The sequence below is a fragment of the Salvia hispanica genome, chromosome 3 (genome assembly GCF_029641045.1).
Source record: "Salvia hispanica isolate PSC_SH4W2 chromosome 3, Shi_PSC_v1, whole genome shotgun sequence".
Taxonomy (NCBI): Eukaryota; Viridiplantae; Streptophyta; class Magnoliopsida; order Lamiales; family Lamiaceae; genus Salvia; species Salvia hispanica.
The window spans coordinates 55,353,987-55,372,797 of record NC_142694.1 but is presented as its reverse complement, the minus strand read 5'-3'; the positions used below and the strand labels follow the sequence as shown (position 1 = coordinate 55,372,797).

At 34.8% G+C, this 18,811-nt stretch overlaps 2 protein-coding genes across 6 annotated transcripts; both read left to right on the top strand.

The window, feature by feature from the left end:
* Positions 1-2,488: 2,488 nt before the first annotated feature.
* Positions 2,489-9,930, top strand: LOC125214025 (uncharacterized). Of its 4 annotated transcripts, XM_048114864.2 has the most exons (17): positions 2,489-2,770; positions 3,162-3,234; positions 3,528-3,593; positions 3,927-3,992; positions 4,075-4,157; positions 4,837-4,888; positions 4,974-5,042; positions 6,062-6,129; positions 6,233-6,281; positions 6,372-6,456; positions 6,548-6,649; positions 6,791-6,863; positions 7,484-7,535; positions 7,679-7,795; positions 7,986-8,780; positions 8,977-9,042; positions 9,145-9,930. In XM_048114864.2, exons 1-17 carry the CDS (start codon positions 2,562-2,564, stop codon positions 9,706-9,708), a joined length of 2,589 nt encoding a protein of 862 aa, XP_047970821.1. In that variant the 5' UTR covers positions 2,489-2,561; the 3' UTR covers positions 9,709-9,930. The 4 variants fall into 4 exon arrangements, with proteins under 4 accessions (XP_047970821.1, XP_047970818.1, XP_047970819.1 ...); XM_048114861.2 differs by having other exon boundaries at positions 2,490-2,770; positions 3,939-3,992; positions 8,977-9,930; XM_048114862.2 differs by having other exon boundaries at positions 2,490-2,770; positions 6,812-6,863; positions 8,977-9,930.
* Positions 9,931-11,434: 1,504 nt separating this feature from the next.
* Positions 11,435-13,957, top strand: LOC125212764 (DET1 complexing ubiquitin ligase). 2 transcript variants are annotated; one of them, XM_048113010.2, is made up of 4 exons: positions 11,435-11,655; positions 13,110-13,170; positions 13,551-13,612; positions 13,691-13,957. In XM_048113010.2, exons 1-4 carry the CDS (start codon positions 11,581-11,583, stop codon positions 13,781-13,783), a joined length of 291 nt encoding a protein of 96 aa, XP_047968967.1. In that variant the 5' UTR covers positions 11,435-11,580; the 3' UTR covers positions 13,784-13,957. The 2 variants fall into 2 exon arrangements, with proteins under 2 accessions (XP_047968967.1, XP_047968969.1); XM_048113012.2 differs by having other exon boundaries at positions 11,436-11,655; positions 13,697-13,957.
* Positions 13,958-18,811: the final 4,854 nt, after the last annotated feature.

The window sequence follows — 18,811 nt, the reverse complement described above, 5'->3', positions numbered from 1 at the left end:
AACAACATTGAGTGAAGCGACGACCTTCATCACTTCATTAGTGGAATCGTCCTCGTCTACATCGTTCAACAATGCCTTTTCCTCCTTCTCTGTACTCATATCGGGATTGCGCGGTGGACAGACTTCCACAAAAGACGAAACTTGTTGGTCTTCGAGTCTGCCATCTCTACCTTCCCTAGATCCGCGATTCTCACTAAGCAAGCCATGATCCATGAGTTTCTGTACTGATGTCTCTAATATGGAGTTCTCTGAATCACAAAGCTCCTCCTCTAATATGGAGTCATCTGAATCATAAAACTCCCCATCGCCGTTAAGTGCTGGCGAATGCATGTGAGGAACGACCTCTCCATAACATCTGTCCTCATCAACCTCCCTCCGGTAGCGATGCGGCTGTGGTGGCTGCGGCAAAGGTTGGAATCTGGCACACGCACGGTCAAGGGGCTCCACAAGCGTTGGGTATCCCTGTTGTTCCAACGGGTCCCAGCAGGTAGGCTGACACACGGGCGACGATTGTCGTCGCGGAGGCCAGCCGGTCGGGGCTGGCGGCTCATAAGCCGACGCACGCTGCTGAATACAAGGCAGATTCCAACACGTGGATCGGCGTCTTGGGGCTGGCAGATCCCAGCAAGTCAGATTTTTTGCAGGCAGAAGCTGCTGCTTGGCTTTGCGTACGCAATGTGGCTGTCGGAGTGGCTGTTCCTGCTCTAGAAACTGATCCCCAGAGGTGGAGGCGTTGCGCGGCGGCTGGTGGGCATTCTGTCGGGCAGAATACCGCCTGGAATTAGAGCGCTCGTGCAGCGGCTGGTAGGTGTCTCTAATCACGCTAGGCGGGTCCCAATACGATTGTGGGCTGTACATATCTTCGCTGATATAGAGTGACGGCCCGGAGGTGTAAGGCTGTGTTCGACGCGGCAGCTGACTGTGGGGCAGATAGCTGCGGCGGGTTTGCGCGTACGACGGGGCTGGAGTCTGATGTGGCGGTGGCTCCGGCAGCGGAGGCGCACGAGGATCGCCAAAGAAGCGATTGGCCGCAGCCTCCGGATGGCGGCTGAAATACCCGTCGGGGATGTTGCGTGACCGCCTAGATTGGTGCGGGCTGGGGTATTGTTTCCGACAAAGGTTATCCAGGCGCCGATCTGCTGCGTCAATACGGTATTCCATCATGTCCAATAGGCAATCAAATTTTGCAATAATAGGGTTCATCTAGTGAGGGGGCTGATATCGCATATGATAAGGAAAAGATTGAAGTTGGAGTGGCTTCTTTGCGAAGAAGGGGTTCGGTGTTCTTGTTTTGGTGAAGAACGTCTCCTCTTTTGTTGATTGGTGAGAAATTGATATGGATGAAATAAGGTGATAGGTGTAAGAGAGGGAATTGTAGCTTCTCTTCGGTGGAATATTTGTAAGTGGAAGTATGGAGGAGTAGGTGGCCTATGATAATGGTGAATAATTTGGGGGATATGGATGACAAAGATAGAGGAAGAGTACGGGATGAAAGCACCAATTTGTTAAGGATCAACTTCCTTAACGATCAATCCCACGACGAGAAACGAAAACCGTAGACAATCCGGCGCCCAAAAGGTTTGGGTCGGCGGTGTTTTCCGGCGAGAGGAGCTGAGCGCGAGTGAGTTACTCGACCCGTAGATAAATCCGGCGCCCAAAAGCTTGGGTCGGCAGTGATCTCCGGTGATAGAGCTGAGCGCGAGAAAGATCTCGTCGGCAGCAAAGGATACGAAGAAACGTAGGGTTTCTTCAAGCCAAATAATTGGACAGTAAAAATGATTTCATTCATTGCCTTCTCGTGTGCAAATACTCCACATATTTATAATATGTGGGGATACAATGATATCCTACGAAAATAGAGTAAATCAAATCTAATAATAACTAAACAAATATGATAAAGATATGGTGAATCATAATTAACTAATTAATTGGGATATGGAAGATACGTGATCGTAACAAGATGTCAATTTCAATGTTAAAGGCTGAAATAATGTATAGATACTACGCATGAGGTATTAAAAGTTAGTCAAAAATTTAATGTCATATACTAGTATTTAAACGTATTGAGAATTGTATTTATAAACTTAATTATTTGCACACAATAATGGCAATTCAAATTCAAATACTAATTAAATGAAATAATAAATCCAATATACGTTGATTCATTCCAAAAATAATTGTAGATTTTCATTTTTCACCCCACTTTCGGTTCATCTTATGCTTCAAAGTCATGTTTCTACATATTTTATAAATAATTTACAAACTTGCCTACAATCTCTGTCATAACTTATAAAAATTTAAAATATGGCCAAAACTCACATTTTATACGGATAGATTTTCTCTTATATTATGTGTTCGTAATTTGTGAATGGCTTACTTTAATTTTTATACTCCCATTTTCTCGCAAGAGAATATATCCAAAATTTTGGGCACGGCGATTTGAGATATTTACACCTGGACTTGTGTTTATAATTCAAAAATAAAATCCTCATAAATAGCCGACATAGTAAAAGTGAAATATTCCGATTGAGGAAAGAGGCGCATAGTAGTTAACTGGAAGAATGGCCGGCATAACAGCCGCGCCGGCGACTGGGTTATACACGAATGAAGCCCAAATCGGCGCTGGAACTGCCCTCCAGATCACCGCCTTAACACAGCGGGATTTGAATAACTTCCGAATTTCAGCCGTAATCGATCGTTTGAGCATGCACTTTTCCAGCAACAACAAAAACGACAAAGAGTTCGATAATCTCTGCCTCTCTCTGTCCAGGCATTCCTCCTCTTCGTTTTCTAGTTTGCTTTTGCTTTTGATTTTTTGATTATTTTTTCTGAACATGAGTTTGTTCAGCTGATTTTTTTTTCATGTGTTTCTATCCCTAGAGATAGGTTATTGTTTCTATTAATTCTGTGGAATTTGCTTTTTATGTGCTTATATCTGTTCTGTGTTGTATGTATTTTACCTATTTTATTTTGCTAGAGCATTAAGAAGGTGTCTCTGAAGAGGTTTTGGCATGATATATTGCCCTTTAATGCTTATTCTTTTGGATAATAATATGTGAAGAACAGTGCCTTTTGTTTCTAGGATGTCCATTGGGTGTTTGTAGCTGGATAGTTTTGGTTTAATACTGTTGATTTATAGTAACATATTTTTGCCAATGCAGAGGGATTGATTTTTGCATAGCAAACAATTATGTTCCAATCAAATCATCCGCGTTACCTTCTCTTATAAAGCAGGTGATGATTTTATACATTGTTTGTTTATATTTTCAGTGAAATGTATCCTCAGTTGGAAGTGTAACTAGATGAGATCATTCAAAAGGGGACCTAAAGGGATCTCATAGGCTATTTACACTATTAGCTCCATCTGTGAAATGGACACATATATGATATGTCATTATGTGTTCTGTCCATGTACATATGAAGTAGAGCTGGTCCAAGGATATTTTGGATTTTTTTTTCTTCATATATTCCATTAAGTGATGATATAAATCGTTTTTCTCATTAAGTCTGAAAAATTATGTTGTTAGATGGGCCAAATTAAAAATGATGCCACAACGCAAGCAGCTATTATGGTTCTGATGATTTCTGTTAAGGTAATTTCTTCTATCAGCCAATTTTTGGTACGGCATACTATTTTTTTTGCTTCAGTTATGAATTGTTGGATCATTTATTACATGTTCTATTACTTGTATCATATGCATCATTTGTTGTATTGACTTCTGGTGGTGAGACATGTTGTATTGTTACAGTAATGCTTCATTTTTTATGAACCAAAATAGTTTATAAAAAGTGATAAGCCTTTGCACCAGTGTAACTTGTTCATTTCCCTTCTTTGAAATGAAACAAATGAGCATTTCTGTTTCATGTACATCTCCTATTCTTCACTTATTAAGAAATTATTCGTCTCGATCCCGATTTTATGATAGAGTGCTTGTCAGAATGGGTGGTTTCCTGATCAAGACTCTGCAGAGCTCCGCAATCTGGAAAAAGAGGTTTGTTGATATTTGTTATTATTTGATGTGACTTATATTTCAATATATTCTAATGTAATTTGGATTGTTATGATATCTATAGGTTGCAAGAAATTTTTGCAGTGCATTAGATTTCAGCGCTGACCCCAACCCTTCTCACCCAGTTATCTCAACAGTTATGTCAAGGTATAACATGAATTTCCTTTCATTCCAACTTGGTTTAAAATTCTCTTTTATTTGCTAACAGTTATGTGCTAAGGCTGTAAAATTCTCTTTTATTTGGTAGCCTATCAACTGTAACTGGTTCTGCAGCCTTAAAAGAACCACGAATTGATTAGATTTTGATTAAGTGATTCACGTGAGATGATCACTTCCTTGCTTTGTTCCTTTGAGATAGTTTCTAATTCATTTTTTTTTTCTGTAAACCCAATGGTGGTGTCAATTAAAAAAAATCAGAAGGGATACATTGTCGAAACAAAAATGCGGGCTTAAGTTATGCTTTGTAGATTTTTCAATGTTTATGGATTTTTCTCATGTATCACCCTTCCTTAATAGCATGAATAATTTAGTTCTGCTCAAAAGATTTATTCGAATAAATTGTTCAAGTTTCTTTTGCATGTTGAACTTTTTTCTTCTATAGTTTTTTTTTAGATTAGATAAGAGCATGATATCTAACGTTTCTGAATTTTCACTTTGTTCGGATGAGAAAATTTAAGTATTCCTATTATCCTATACAATGTTCCGATACACAGTCCTTGCATCTTGGTTTTCCATTCTCCCTTTATAGCAGCAATCCTCTCTACATTATTTTGAGTCATGTTCCTTCCTTGCAACTAACAGAGTTGGGTTGTAAACATGTCTGCAGATTCTATCCAAGATTGAGAATGGGTCATATATTTGTTTTTCTTGAAATAAAGGTTGTTATTTCCCTTCCTTTCTGCTGTTAAAGTTCTCATGTAATGTTTCTATGCTGATAGAACTGTTGTGTTTTGTTCAATGTAGCCTGGATTTGAGGCTTATGTCAGTGACTTCCAGATATCAAAGAGAAAGTGTGCCCCAGGAGATAGGATTGTAAGCTTGCAAACCATAAACTCGTGTTATCAATTTCTTATAGCAAGTGTCTTATGTAATAGCTCTGGACATACTTGACTTTGCAACTGCAGCTATTCTTTACTGTATCTCGTCGTATTCCATAATTTGTTGAATTAGTTAGGATCTTTTACTCCAGTCGATGACAATGGGGTACCTAGTGTAGCAACACCTGCAATTAACTTTGAGTGTTGTGTTGGCCGTTGGTACCAGCTAATCATTTGATGTTGTTATATTTAGTTCGTCATATGTTATTACTTCTTTCCCCAAGTAGAATGAAGTATAGGTTTAAACGTCAGTAGAACGGCAAGAATTCAAAGAACTTATTTCTTAAAGTTTTATATGGATCATTTAAATGGTGAAGAACAGACAGACATACATGGAGTACCTAGGTAACAAGTAAATAGGTTGATTCCTGGTTACTGGGTTGCTGGACCCTAACCTGCTACCATCTTGTTGCTCATTTTCCCCCATTCTTACTGGAAAATGGTGTTTGGTGGATCATGTGCTTGCTCATTTTCCCCCATTCTTACAAGTCATTTGTATGATAAAGCATCCAATAATTTCATTTGGCTGAAGAAACAGAAAAAAATGGTGTCACTCTTGCTACAGTAAATATGACCATGTTCAATCATAAATTTATTAGCATGAATGCATAGATTGATTCTTGCTACAGTTTGTGAAATGGGTAATGATGCAATTTGACTTGGCACATTTGAAACTAGTTTACTGCCTATGATGATGCCCTTCATGATTGTCATCCTGTATCATGAAATGAATATGTCTGGTAACTAGCAGCTCTTGGGAACACTAGGTTTTCCTTTAATCCTTTCCACAATTTATCCATGTCTCATATGAGCTGATAACTTATGTGAGGAAATTGATATTAGTTTTTAATGTCTATGATTTCAATTTACTTTACTAACTCATGAAATGATAGGTGTGGATAGGACCTCTTCATGTTGTGGTCTTGTAAATCTAATATTTGTTTTTACCTGCAGAGGTTGTTAGTCGTCCAAACGGATAATATTGACACACCTTCCTGCCTTGTTACTCCCGCCAAAGTAAAGTAAGTTATTCATTTTCAAAAACTGACTAAAAATTGGGATATCTTTTCTTTCTTTTAGGTCAGTTCACACCACTTCCTCTTTTGTTGTTTTCTCATTCTGCAGCTTTCTCTTGAACGGAAAGGGAGTGGAAAGGAGGACTAATCTTTTTGTGGTTTGTTGCAAAAATAATTACTTACAATAGATGTCACTTTGCCTTTGCTAATGGTTTAAATTTGACTTTTAACATTTTATTGGCACTTAGGATACAGGCCCTCAAGTTCCAACAGTTGTGACACCTTTGCTAAAGTATGGATCTAATCTGCTTCAAGCTGTGGGTGAATTTAATGGTATCCTTGACTCATGTCCCCTTTTCTGATATTTTGGGTTTGATGTCGACTGTTTTGAAAGCTGCTTACTTGGAAATTTGTGATTCTGAAGGAAATTATATAATAATAGTTGCATTCATGAGTGAAGTGCCAAACCTTGATAGTAACACTCTCCAGGACTGCGAGCAGTATGCTCCTGCAACTGTGGATGCAGGTGCCCATTCAATAAATCTCCTGAATTGGAGAATATTCATTTTTTTGCCTCTTACCAAACTATAGCTTGATAAAAACATTGTATATAAAAGGTTATTCTAGAGTCAAATGTTTTCTAAATCTTCTTTTCCTTTTATTTTGGTTTCCTTTTTGCTCTATGTAGATTCTGAGGTAATTGAAGGGTCATCACGGATATCACTGAATTGTCCTATTAGGTAACTGTTCATCATATCTTTCCTCAGCGAGGATTATGTAATTTACTGTTAAACTCTGATTTAATTTTGTACCATAAGAAACTTTCATTATTTACATTCTCTATTTATGCTGCATGATAATGATTTGGATGCAAAAGATGACTCATCTGTTACAAGACGAAACCGAGTTAATCGACAACCATATAAATTGCTATATAGTAGAGTACTCCCTCTGTCCCAATATAAGCGAAGCTCTTCTTTGGGTACGGAATATAGGAATTGATATTTAAAGAGTTAAAATAAAGATAGTAAGGTATGAGAGAGAGAAGTAGAGAAGTAAAGAGAGAATAAAGTAGGTGGAGAATAAAGTAAATGAGATAATTTTTTCCTAAAAAGGGAAATGACTCACTTATAGTGGGACATCCCGAAGAGGATATGACTCGCTTATCTTGGGATGGAGGGAGTACTTATTATGACTCAGTTCTTTCATGTCTATCGCCAGACTTGAGGTTACTTTACACCCTCCTTATATGAACTGAACTAAATCTGAATTTTGTTTTGTCATCATTCATTCACATGAAAACTTTTTATTGACCTTGATGTCCTGCTAATTTGTTTATCCCCATTCTTGATCCGAACAGCTTTGCACGTATTAAAATTCCAGTAAAAGGGATTTCATGCAAGCATATTCAGGTAATAGCACAAAGTTGAAGCCCTGAGGACTCTAGAAATAATACTAGTGTGATTTTCGAGCATGATGTTTTTGGCAAACTTTCTTAAGGCTAAATTTTTGTTCTTGAACTTTACCACTGACATACTTTTTGTTTTGTCTGCAGTGTTTTGATTTTGACAACTATGTGGACATGAACTCAAGAAGGCCGTCATGGCGCTGCCCCCATTGTAATCAGCATGTGTGCTTCTCTGATATACGCATTGATCAAAAAATGGTTAAGGCGAGTACCTCTCGTCGTTTATGTTGGGGTTTGCTACAACTTGGAAATATGCAAATTACTCTTATCATCTTTATAGCTAGTAGAATATAACACGATTATTTATACACTCCAGCTTCTAAAGAGATAGATAGGCACATGCTCACCTATACATCAAAGGTTCTGATGTGTGAATTTGATTTTGACTTCTCAGATTTTGAAAGAGGTCAGACCCAATGTCTCCGACATAATTGTCTCCTCAGATGGGTCATGGAATGCTGCGGTGGGGAGTGAAGAAACAACAGAGAAATCAGAGGATAAAACCTTAAATACAGGACGGGACGAGTCTCCACAACCTGAAGAAATACTAGATCTTACTCTGACTGATGACCCGATGGATGTTTTTGATGCTTCTGGAAGTGAAGACAGAAAACATTTTTCAATGGCTAATGCTCATTCTACATCAATCAACCCTCATCTGGCCAGCGCAAATGATGCCAATCAAAGCAGGACCCACACTGAGAGTGACGACTTCTGGTCTGGGGTGCATAGGTCAAGTTTTGGTCAGGGTACATTAGATGTTCGATCAAATGCACAGACTGTCAGTCCCTCTGCATCCACTTCAAATCTAGCCAATGTTGGGGCTTTCCATCATAATGCTGTTGCTACAACTTCTGCACCACAGATTGGAACTCCTATGCCCCAATATCAGCAGTATCAACTTGGGAACTCCCCTGTTATTAGCGACTATGGTAGGCCCTCAGCAGTAAACCGGCATATAACTAGAACGGCTAGTGCAGTTCAGGGTCTTCCTGCCATATCTTCTACTCCCATCCTGCAACGGAGTTCTTCGGCAAATGCAGCGAGCAGCCCCTTAACACCAAATGGTCTTTCTGCAGCTTCACAAGCCTCACTTGCTACATCTAACTTGACATCAAATCATGCCAGTTCACATCAGGTGCCACCAGGCTCATATTCATCTACATTGCCCCAGTATCCCAGCACACAGGTAGTATTTGTTCTAGTTCAACAAAGTTTTGATTCTTAAATATATGAACTTTTCCCCTTTCATTTTTGTTTTCTGCCATTCACTATATCTCTGTGCTTCCTTGCCTGTCTATGTTTCATGTTTTATTGTCATATGTAATGTCTCTGCCCCTATACTCTGATCAGATTCTCAATATCCTTTCTTGAACTTTTGGCAGCAAAATCGTCCGTTCCCCTTTGCTCAATCATCTCCGCAGAATACTGGTTTCCTGGACCCGAATCAGGTGCCCAATATGTATACAGTTTCAAATGAACACCAAAGTTTTAGTCAGCCGACAAATTTCAGGATTCCTCGATCAATGAGTAACTTTTCATCTACGCTCCAGCCATCCGTGCAACCTTCAACCAATGTAATGCGTCACCAGAGCCATGCAGGAGTAGCTAGCACCCAACATCTTAATGTGCCTAGAACAGGTGTAGCTAGTAATAGCACCCAACAAGCTCAATGGCGTTCAACCGCAAATAGAACTGCACAGATGTCTGTTGGTGCATCACGAGCTGTCCCTTCGAACTCCAGTTCGCATAATATCCCTACTCCGATAGCTGATCAAAGGGTCAGCGACAGGGCTATACCTCCACCACAGCCAGTCACAACTATTCAAGATTCTGTAGATCCAAATTGGCGACCTCCTGGCCGGATGCGTGGAGCATTATTAGGGCAGGCTTATGAGGATGCCATGAACCAGTACATCATACAGCCCACTCAGCAAGCTCAAGCCCGACCAATCTCAAATCCCATGGCTCTTCCAAACATCCGGTCAACTTTACCAGCCTTTATGGGTGGTGGAAATGCTCAGGGTTCACGTGCTCCAAACTCGACCTCTGCAGCTCCTTCTGGAAGACCGGCAGGGACAGACATTTTGCCCAGTGGCTCAACAAAGATGCACTGACTTTGACATAAGGGTAGGTTGTGTGTTTGAAACCTCCCCTCTAATTCTCTAAATATTATTTACATATATGGAGCAACATTTAGTATGCGATGAAGTTTGCTGGATGTGGCTGTGGAGGTTTTCTTGTGCACTAACTAACATGCTCAAATTTAACGGAAAATTGCTAGACTGATGCTTGTTTTCCTAATTTCTGCACAGTAAAATATTTTCATCCGTGTCTTATATGTGAGTACTGTTTAAAAAAAGTTTGTTTAGACTTTAGATCTTAATCTTAAACTTATTGATTTATCTATTTATTTTATGATGGAGTGCAATTTATTTGATTAGATAACTCTTTTAGTTAATAGGGCATGAGTTTGAGACTTTGAGTCACCGTAGTCATGGCAAAAAAATAGGGAATATTATTGATTCTTTTAAAACAAACTATTTTTATCCCTGTGAGCCACCCCCTCCAAATGGCCGCCCTCTGCCGCCCTGTGTTTTCTAGTGTGCGAAGGAACGAGATGTTGGAATAGCCAGGAAGATAATGAATTGGCGGTTAGGTTTGGGGCGTACCGGGTACCAAAAATGATACTGTATAAAATAAAGATCAGGTACCATTTGCATGCGAAAGTGAAAGATTAGGTATTATTTATGTAGTTCACTCCTCTATATATATATATATACATGAAAATTGATCATTTTATAGATAGAATCGGCAATCATCATGTCCTATATAATCAAGATATTGTTAATATTTAAAATTCTGATAATATATCATTGAAAAAAATATTCCAAATTTAAGGAATATTGTTAAATAGTCAACATCAAATACTCTAGAGTCTATATAATAGTAGTATTCCATTTCAATTCAGAATCTGATGGTTAAAAGGAAAGAATCAATCTTGCAAGCGAGAAATTTTCAAAATATGATATTGAAACTCTTTTTAAAAGGTTTCATAAACAATTATTGCAGACAGAAAAAAGTATTGACTATCTCTATATATAAAATTGAATATTTTATACTAATATTTAATTTTTTAAAATTTTCAAAAATGAATTATTGTAAGGGTCACAACTCACAAGCCACTAGTGGCATTGGTAATAATAAAATTATCAAAATTGGATTCTAACAACATTCCGTAAGTTAAATTATGACCATTTCAATAAAATTTGAAAAAATAATAAAGAGATATATTTTGGTGATATTTAAAATAACTTTGACTTACTAAAATAACTTTATTTTTTATTACACTAGTATACTTCATTTTGAGCATACATCGTGATTTATACGGATAAAATAATTAAAATAAATTGAAACAAAGAAACAAGTGAAGGATGACAAAAGGGAAGAAGAATGATAATTATGAAATAATACCAGATTTAGTACATTACTAAAATAATATCAGATTTGAAATGTAAAAAGACCAAATTTTTCAAACTCCCAAAATGGTATTTTCGTCACGAAACAGTAAAAAATGAATATTTTTAAGATAAACGCTTAGTCCAGGGTTGTCTGGGAATATTTTAAAAGTCCAGGGTTCATTGGCGAGATAAACGCATAGTGTATTGACTATTTTTTAAGTTCAGTGTTTAATTTAATTCTTATATTGATGATGATTTAATTCAAACATCACGATCTTTACATAAAAAAAGCAACCAAATTATTACGACTGCTATTACGTTAATTATTAACTTAATAAAAGCAAAATCATTAAAATCCTTATTACAAGAAGAGGTATCTGCATTTTCACAATCCAAACGCTTGGAAAATAAATAGGATGAATTGGTGTGCTTTTGTTATGTTGATGTCAGCTCGATCGCCCTCTAGTGTTGCCTAATTCCCTTTCTTCCAAATTTCCAATTCTCATTGATAATTCTGCTGATGATTCAATGCTCGGAAGCTGGCCCTCTCTCGACCCTCACAACTTCAGCCAGTTCAAGTCCAATGATCCCTCCAACCCATCGGTATGCACTCTATTTCTCCATCAAGCTTGCATTTTTATTGCGTTTCTGCACGCCCATTTCCCTCTTTGAACAACTCTTCCGAGATCTGGCCTTTTCAAGTCACCCCATTCGTTAGAAGTAGAAAGTTTGGTTGGGGATTTTGTGTGATTTTATATTAGGGCTCAATGACAATGCTTTAGGAATAATCAGTTGTGGGAGAAATTCATGGATTAAGATGGGATGGGAAGTTGTGCTTTCTCGAAATAGGGATTGTGTTTTATGTGGTAGAAGAGAATTGATTTTCAAATTTTTAAAATTATAACTATAATTAGTGAATGGTAATCAGCTAAGGTTGTTCCTTACATTTCCTTTTACTTATAGCCATTAGATTGTTATGAAAATTTCAGGCGAAATTTGAACTCCACTCAGTGATTTTCTCTGTTTATTTGAAGCAGTTGGTTGTGTTTTAGGGTGTTATGTATTGAATCTCTGTGGCTCTGTAAGGGATAGTACTATATTTTGTTGTGTAACGAGTATCAGTAGCCGTATCTATATAAGGGGAATGACACGTGTACAATTAACACGTCTAGTTTTGGATGTAACGGAGTTTACAAAGCCCTGTTGCTGCATTGCACTTCATTTGTGAGCAAATGGTTGCTCCAGACTTAATTGATATGTTAAACGCCTTCACCTTTATTGGTATCTACATCCCTCTAACTAAAGAATTCAATGATGGAATTCTAAAAATAATTCCGTTGGCACGAAGGAGAAAAACAATAGCTGGCTTGTTAGGCTCCATAAATGATGTTTCTGTCATTTATAAAATGCCGGAGTTGCCTCTTTGTCATATTAAGAGAGTAAATGCAAGCACATTGTGCCTTGTGCTTTGCCACCACTCTTATGCTGTTCCTACTTTTCTGAGATTCTTGTGTTTGCTTATGTGATGCCATACATATCGGACCAACAGATATATGCATGTCAAGACTCAAGATGCTTGAAACAATTAAAGGACTTTATCGCCTATTATGAGTAGAAAAACAGATACATGTCACGATGCTTGAAGCAATTAAACTTTAAGTAGTGGACAGCAATAAAAGATAGGAAATTATGGAGTGGTTACCTTCACAAAATGAAAAGCCTTTGTACAGTTGCACTCCCTTAGGCCTTAGCATTTTTGTCGTTATCTGCGTTAATGAACAATAATGTACGGAGTAATACCTATTGTTACCACTAAAACACTGAATCTTAAACACGTGAGTTCTAGTGGACCTGCCTACCTCATTAGCTAATTTGATTCTAGATTTATTTCAAAAACTATACTGATCTATCAGGAATGAGAGAACATTTGTTTTGTAGTTGTTATATTTGGAGATCTATATGGATTCATCTTTTGTTTGTTGCAAGTTTTGATAAGAACATAATGGTTGCTGACTGCTGTTTCACATCCTGACGCTGTATCGCTTGGTATCTTTCAGAAAATGACACCTGTTACCTATAATCCTACTCATGACCGCACCCTCTCTCCACCTGATCAGGGTAACATAAGCTCTATTTCTTCGTTTAATTTATTCTCCATCAACGTTTCTCTGCTCATTATCAGTTTGATGAAACATGCTCATCTGCTACAGTTAGAAATATGGTTTTCAGCATTAACTTCATATGCATCTCAATGAAGAGAAAGACGTTGGATTATTGGAATATATGTGAAAATCTGATCAATGACAAACGAGAATTGATAATGATAAATAGCATCTACAACATAACTAAACCCTGAAACCGAAATCATTTTGCCTATATCACATCTATAATCATCGTATTCTCTGATGTGAAAATCATTGTGTGAGTTGGATTGTCACAAGAGATCTTGCTTGATGGTCTTGACCAAGTTTCACGCGTTTACTTTTCTGATATCTCAGTTATAGTCCCAGAGGCGAAAAATATTCTTCTGAGGCACTTCTATCAACAGACCGAAGAGAAGGTTAGCACCTATCATAACGTTTTCCCTCATACCAACTGAAAATCCTCAAGTCATATTAATCTATCTCATGATTTGTAGCTGCAGATGAGTGCAAAGAGAGCATTGTCCGATAATCCGATGCCGGAGCGCGCATCGAAGCTTCCTAGGGCTTCGGCTTCTGATAATGTCTAATGTGAGCTTCACAAAAATTGTGAATATATCAGTCCCTGCAGGCGCTAATATAGAGTAGGTGTGCGCTGAAAAGCTCATAACCATGTTTGCTTGTTGTATACTTGCATAAGCCTGCAAAGGGTGTATATTTTGAGTATTTTATAAATTTATATATTAGTATTACTTTATTCTACATTTCGATCAAGTAAAAGATTGGTTGTGTATGAAAATTTGTTTAATTTGGACAATGGGAATGCTTGACTGATTTTGGATTAAAAAAGCAAACCTATATAATAATATAGCTTTTGTGTTTACATGCATCTGATTGTAAAATCGAATTCAATCCTGACGGTTATGTAGAATGAAAATCTTAATTTTTTGCACAACTGGAAACAAAAGCATTCTAGTCATAATTTTCAAATTTACTATACACAATCATTATTTAATCTTAAAAAACACTAAATGACGCAAATAAGCTAATCCTTCTTTGACTTTTATCACTTTTATTTGCCTCGTCCATAAAATCAAACGTCACTTAATAGTAATTAACCCTTGAAGGGAACCAAAGATGAGCTTTGCTACGAGGGGACATTCATAAGATAATAAAATAAATCGATACTAAGTATTCCCCTTGCTCCCCAATAGATGATATACAATGACTTCGGCGGATTTTAAGGAATTGTTTGACTTGTTAAAGAAAATTTGGAATAAAAAGTTAGTAAATGTGAGTTTTACTTTTATAGTATTACGTTAATTTTATAAGAGCACTCACAATAGCTCCGATAAACCTGACCGCTGCACTCGGCAAGTTTATCTGACGCTATTGCACGCGACCGCAAAAAAATTAGACGTGGCGGCCGACCTAGGGATCGACTGTTGCCTGGTCTCGGTTTTCTGGGACAGCGATTGATCGGTGGCTATTGCAGGGGTGGTCCGCCGTGGATTCCACCTCAGATTTGATATTTTTTAAAAATTATTCAGATTTTCTACTCTATAAATACCATATTTCTCCTTTCATCACCGTTTAGCAAAAAAAAGATTAAAATGGTAAAATATGTTGGGATGGATTTTAGGGCGACTTCGGAGCGGATGCTATTGCAGGTGTTAGGGCTGGAATTTGAAATGCTGACAGTGGTAGGGGGAAAATGAGAAAATGTAGATATTTAGGGCTGAGTTAAGGGCACTATTGCTAAAAATCTAATAATTATGAGTAGAATGAGTTAATGAATATGGAGTCCATATCCTGAAAATAGTGAAGAAATATTTTACAATGCCCTTGTAGGTAAAGAAATATTTTGTGACATTTAATGGTGCTGACTGCTGAGGGAGTATTTTACAGTGCCCTTCTCCTAATCTGTGGCTTCAATCTAACCAAAGCTTTTGCTTTACACTCTTTGATTTAAAGATCAATGATTCAGTTTCTGTGTGGATTATAATTTTATTTTATGTGAATAAGTTCGCACTAATTTAGTTATAGATCGATTTCTTTTTTATAATTCATTATATAATGTGCATATTATATACATAATATGATGATTACCGAAGGAACGATGATCAAAGTTTTTGAATTTAATTTGTAAAATCATGCGCCGAATTAAATTATAGTAGATGCCTGCCTGTGAGAACGTACACATGCGACAACAGGTTGAGAACAAAGTAACATTAATTGAAGTTGATAAATTTTATTTGAGTTTGGTCTGTAGTGTCCAGATATATACAACCGTAATGTCTCATATTTATCTGGTACATATTTTTATAATTATAAAGGAAATTAGGTGAAAAAATTAATGAAGTATAGTACTCCATCTTACAATTTTTATGTTATAATAAAATATGATTAAAATAAAATTAGTCAAATGTATATTTTATGTATAAAATAATAAAAAATAAATAAAATATTTAGTAGTGGATATCCCAAAATAAATACTAGTACTAGATAGGTCATAGGAGCATTTAGTGTGTGAGGAGTGGGTCTAGTGGTAGTGCGATAATATATGAAGCCAAATAATTCTGATCCGGATCCACCATAACGCGTTCTTTAATAATAATAATAATAATAATAATAATAATAATAATAATAATAATAATAATAATAATAATAGATATTTAATATAATGGTGGATACATATCTTATTGATTGACAATATAAAACAGATAGTAGTGTATAAAAGGAACTAGCTAGGTAGTTAGGACCACAAATATTTGTATTTAAATTAAGATGTATGGCATATAAGACTGTATAGTGATTCTAACAAACATATAATGTCATTTAAAAACAGCCTATCTCATCATATTATAAAAGAAATAAATAAGCATATTATTTTTTGCATATAAGTGACGAAACAAATCTGAAATAAAAAATTAATAAAAAAAACTTGTCTCTGACACATGAACTTATAAGTGAAGAAAGTATTGTTAACGGAGAATGAGTCTCACCTCATTAGAGAGAAATTTTTTTAAAAAATTGGAATGTTCATATTCTTTAGGGACGGACAAAAATGAAAATAGTGCACACTCTTTAGGGAAGGAGGGAATATTAGTATTCCCTTCGTCTCATTCAAAATGTGCACATTTCCTTTATAGTTTGTCTCATTCAAGATATCTATTGAAAATAAATCTCTATTTTTTCTCTCTCTTCAATAAAATATTCAATTGTCTCTTTTTTGTCTATTTACGTCTATTAATGTGAACATCTTGAAAGGAAAATATTTATTGTTGGATGATAACCTTATTTCTGGTATCTTGAGTAGGGCAAAGGAAAATATTTATTATTGGATAATAGTCTTAGTTCTGGTCTACAAAAGGAGTGATGATAAATTAACAAAAATTGTATATACAAAATAGGATATTTTAGGTATTTTACATTGTAATAAATTTATAATGACTTATGAATTTGATATATTACTTATTTATCCTAACATGACCATTTAAGAAAGTATAAGTTTCCAATCTGAATATATAGTGATTTAGGAAAAGATTAATATGTCTTCCTCATTGTATCTAGAGATTAATATAATTGCTTAATTTACATGAAGGGTGTAGGCAACAAAATTAATTTTCTGCTTCCTTTTTTCAGTATACATGGTCTTTTTAATTATTTATTATTCATTATACAACAGTTTCCTCATTATCTCTATATTTTATGATACAAAATTAAATATGTTACACAATACTAGTAAAAAATTATTTATTTTATTATTAAATAATTGTTATAATTAAATTATTATAAAATTGACTAATGCATATATATTTTTCTCATTGCTATCCCCAACTAACTAATTATGATTATTAATCGATTTACTTGTATGCTCTATATCTCCAATAAAAATTTATGATACACAACTAAATAGAGAGTATACAATAGTAGAAAATAACTTAAAATGAGTAATAGTTATTCATATTTTATTTTTAAACAAACCTTAAGATTGTAAATTATAAAATAATATATGTACATATGCTACTACTAATTAATTTCTCATTATTAGTATAATCTAATTAGTTGATGATCACTAAGTCGATTTCATTGCATATACTACATCTTCACATAAAAATCATGAAACAAAATTAAATATTAAATATAATAGTGAATTTTTTTTTTAAGTGATAATAGTCATTTTCGTCCAATTATTTTATTTTTCAGTAAATCTTAAGATTGTAAAATATAAAAATGACTACATGCGTATATATTTAATTTATGAGTGATCACACAACTAATTGATGATCATTAATTCGATTTAATTGTATACTCTGCACCTTCTTCACGCAAAAATCATGAAACGAACTTAAACATGACATACTCCATGATGGTGAAAAAACAAATTAAATTGATAATAGTCATTCGCTTCCAATTATTTTATTTTTAAATAAATCTTAAGAGTGTAAATTATAAAAATGACTACATGTATGTATACTTAATTTTCCATTGCTAATATCATCCAACTAATTGATGATTATTAAGTCGCTTTTATTCACGCAAAAATCGTGAAATGAAATTAGATATGATATGTAATAGGAAAAAATAAAATAAGTTGATAATAATCATTTTGTCTAATTATTTTTTATTTTTGAAAAATCTTATGATTGTAAATTATAAGAAAGACTACATTTATTATTTAGTACTGGTACCTAATTTCTCAGTGCCAATTCGATTAAGTTGATCGATGATAATCCAAAACTAATGATCATTAAGCGTTCACTTTATACTCTAAAATACATGAAATTAATTGATAATAGTGAAAAATAAAATAAATTGATAATAGTCATCTATATCTAATTATTTTATTCTTAATTAATTCTTAAGATTGTAAATTATAAAATTAATTGCATGTACATATACGAGTACTTTGTTTGTTAGTACTATCACTCAAATACTTGATGCTTATTAAGCCGATTTCTTTTTATACTCTACATCTTCACACAAAATCTAAAAATAAATTAAATACGGTGTATTGTACAAAATAAAAAATAATTTTAAATATAAATTTTCATTCGCATCCAATTATTTTTTAATAAAGTATTGATTATAAACTATAAAAGTGACTACATGAACGTATAGTTACTCACTTAATATTGTCATTTAACTAAATGACTATCATTAAGTCAATTTCCTAGTATACTATACATTTTCATGTAAAATTCTTGAAACGAAATTAGATATGACATAGAGTAATACTAAAAATTAATTTAAATTGATAATAATCATTCTCGTTCAAATCTTTATTATTAAATAATTTTTAGAATTATAAATAATAAACTACATGTATATAAAGTTACTTTCTCAATGTTATCACCCAACTAATTGTTGATCATTACGTCAATTTCCTTGTATACTTCACAGCTTCACACAAAATTCATAAAATAAAATTAGCTATGACATATAACAGTTATACTGACAATAGTTATTTGAGTCTAATTGTTTAATTATAAATAATTATAACAATTAAATTGATAATTGTTACTATAATTTAAACTTAAATTTTCTTAGTGATACCACCCAATTAATCAATGATCATTAAGTTAATCTTTTTATATTCTACATCTTCATGCAAA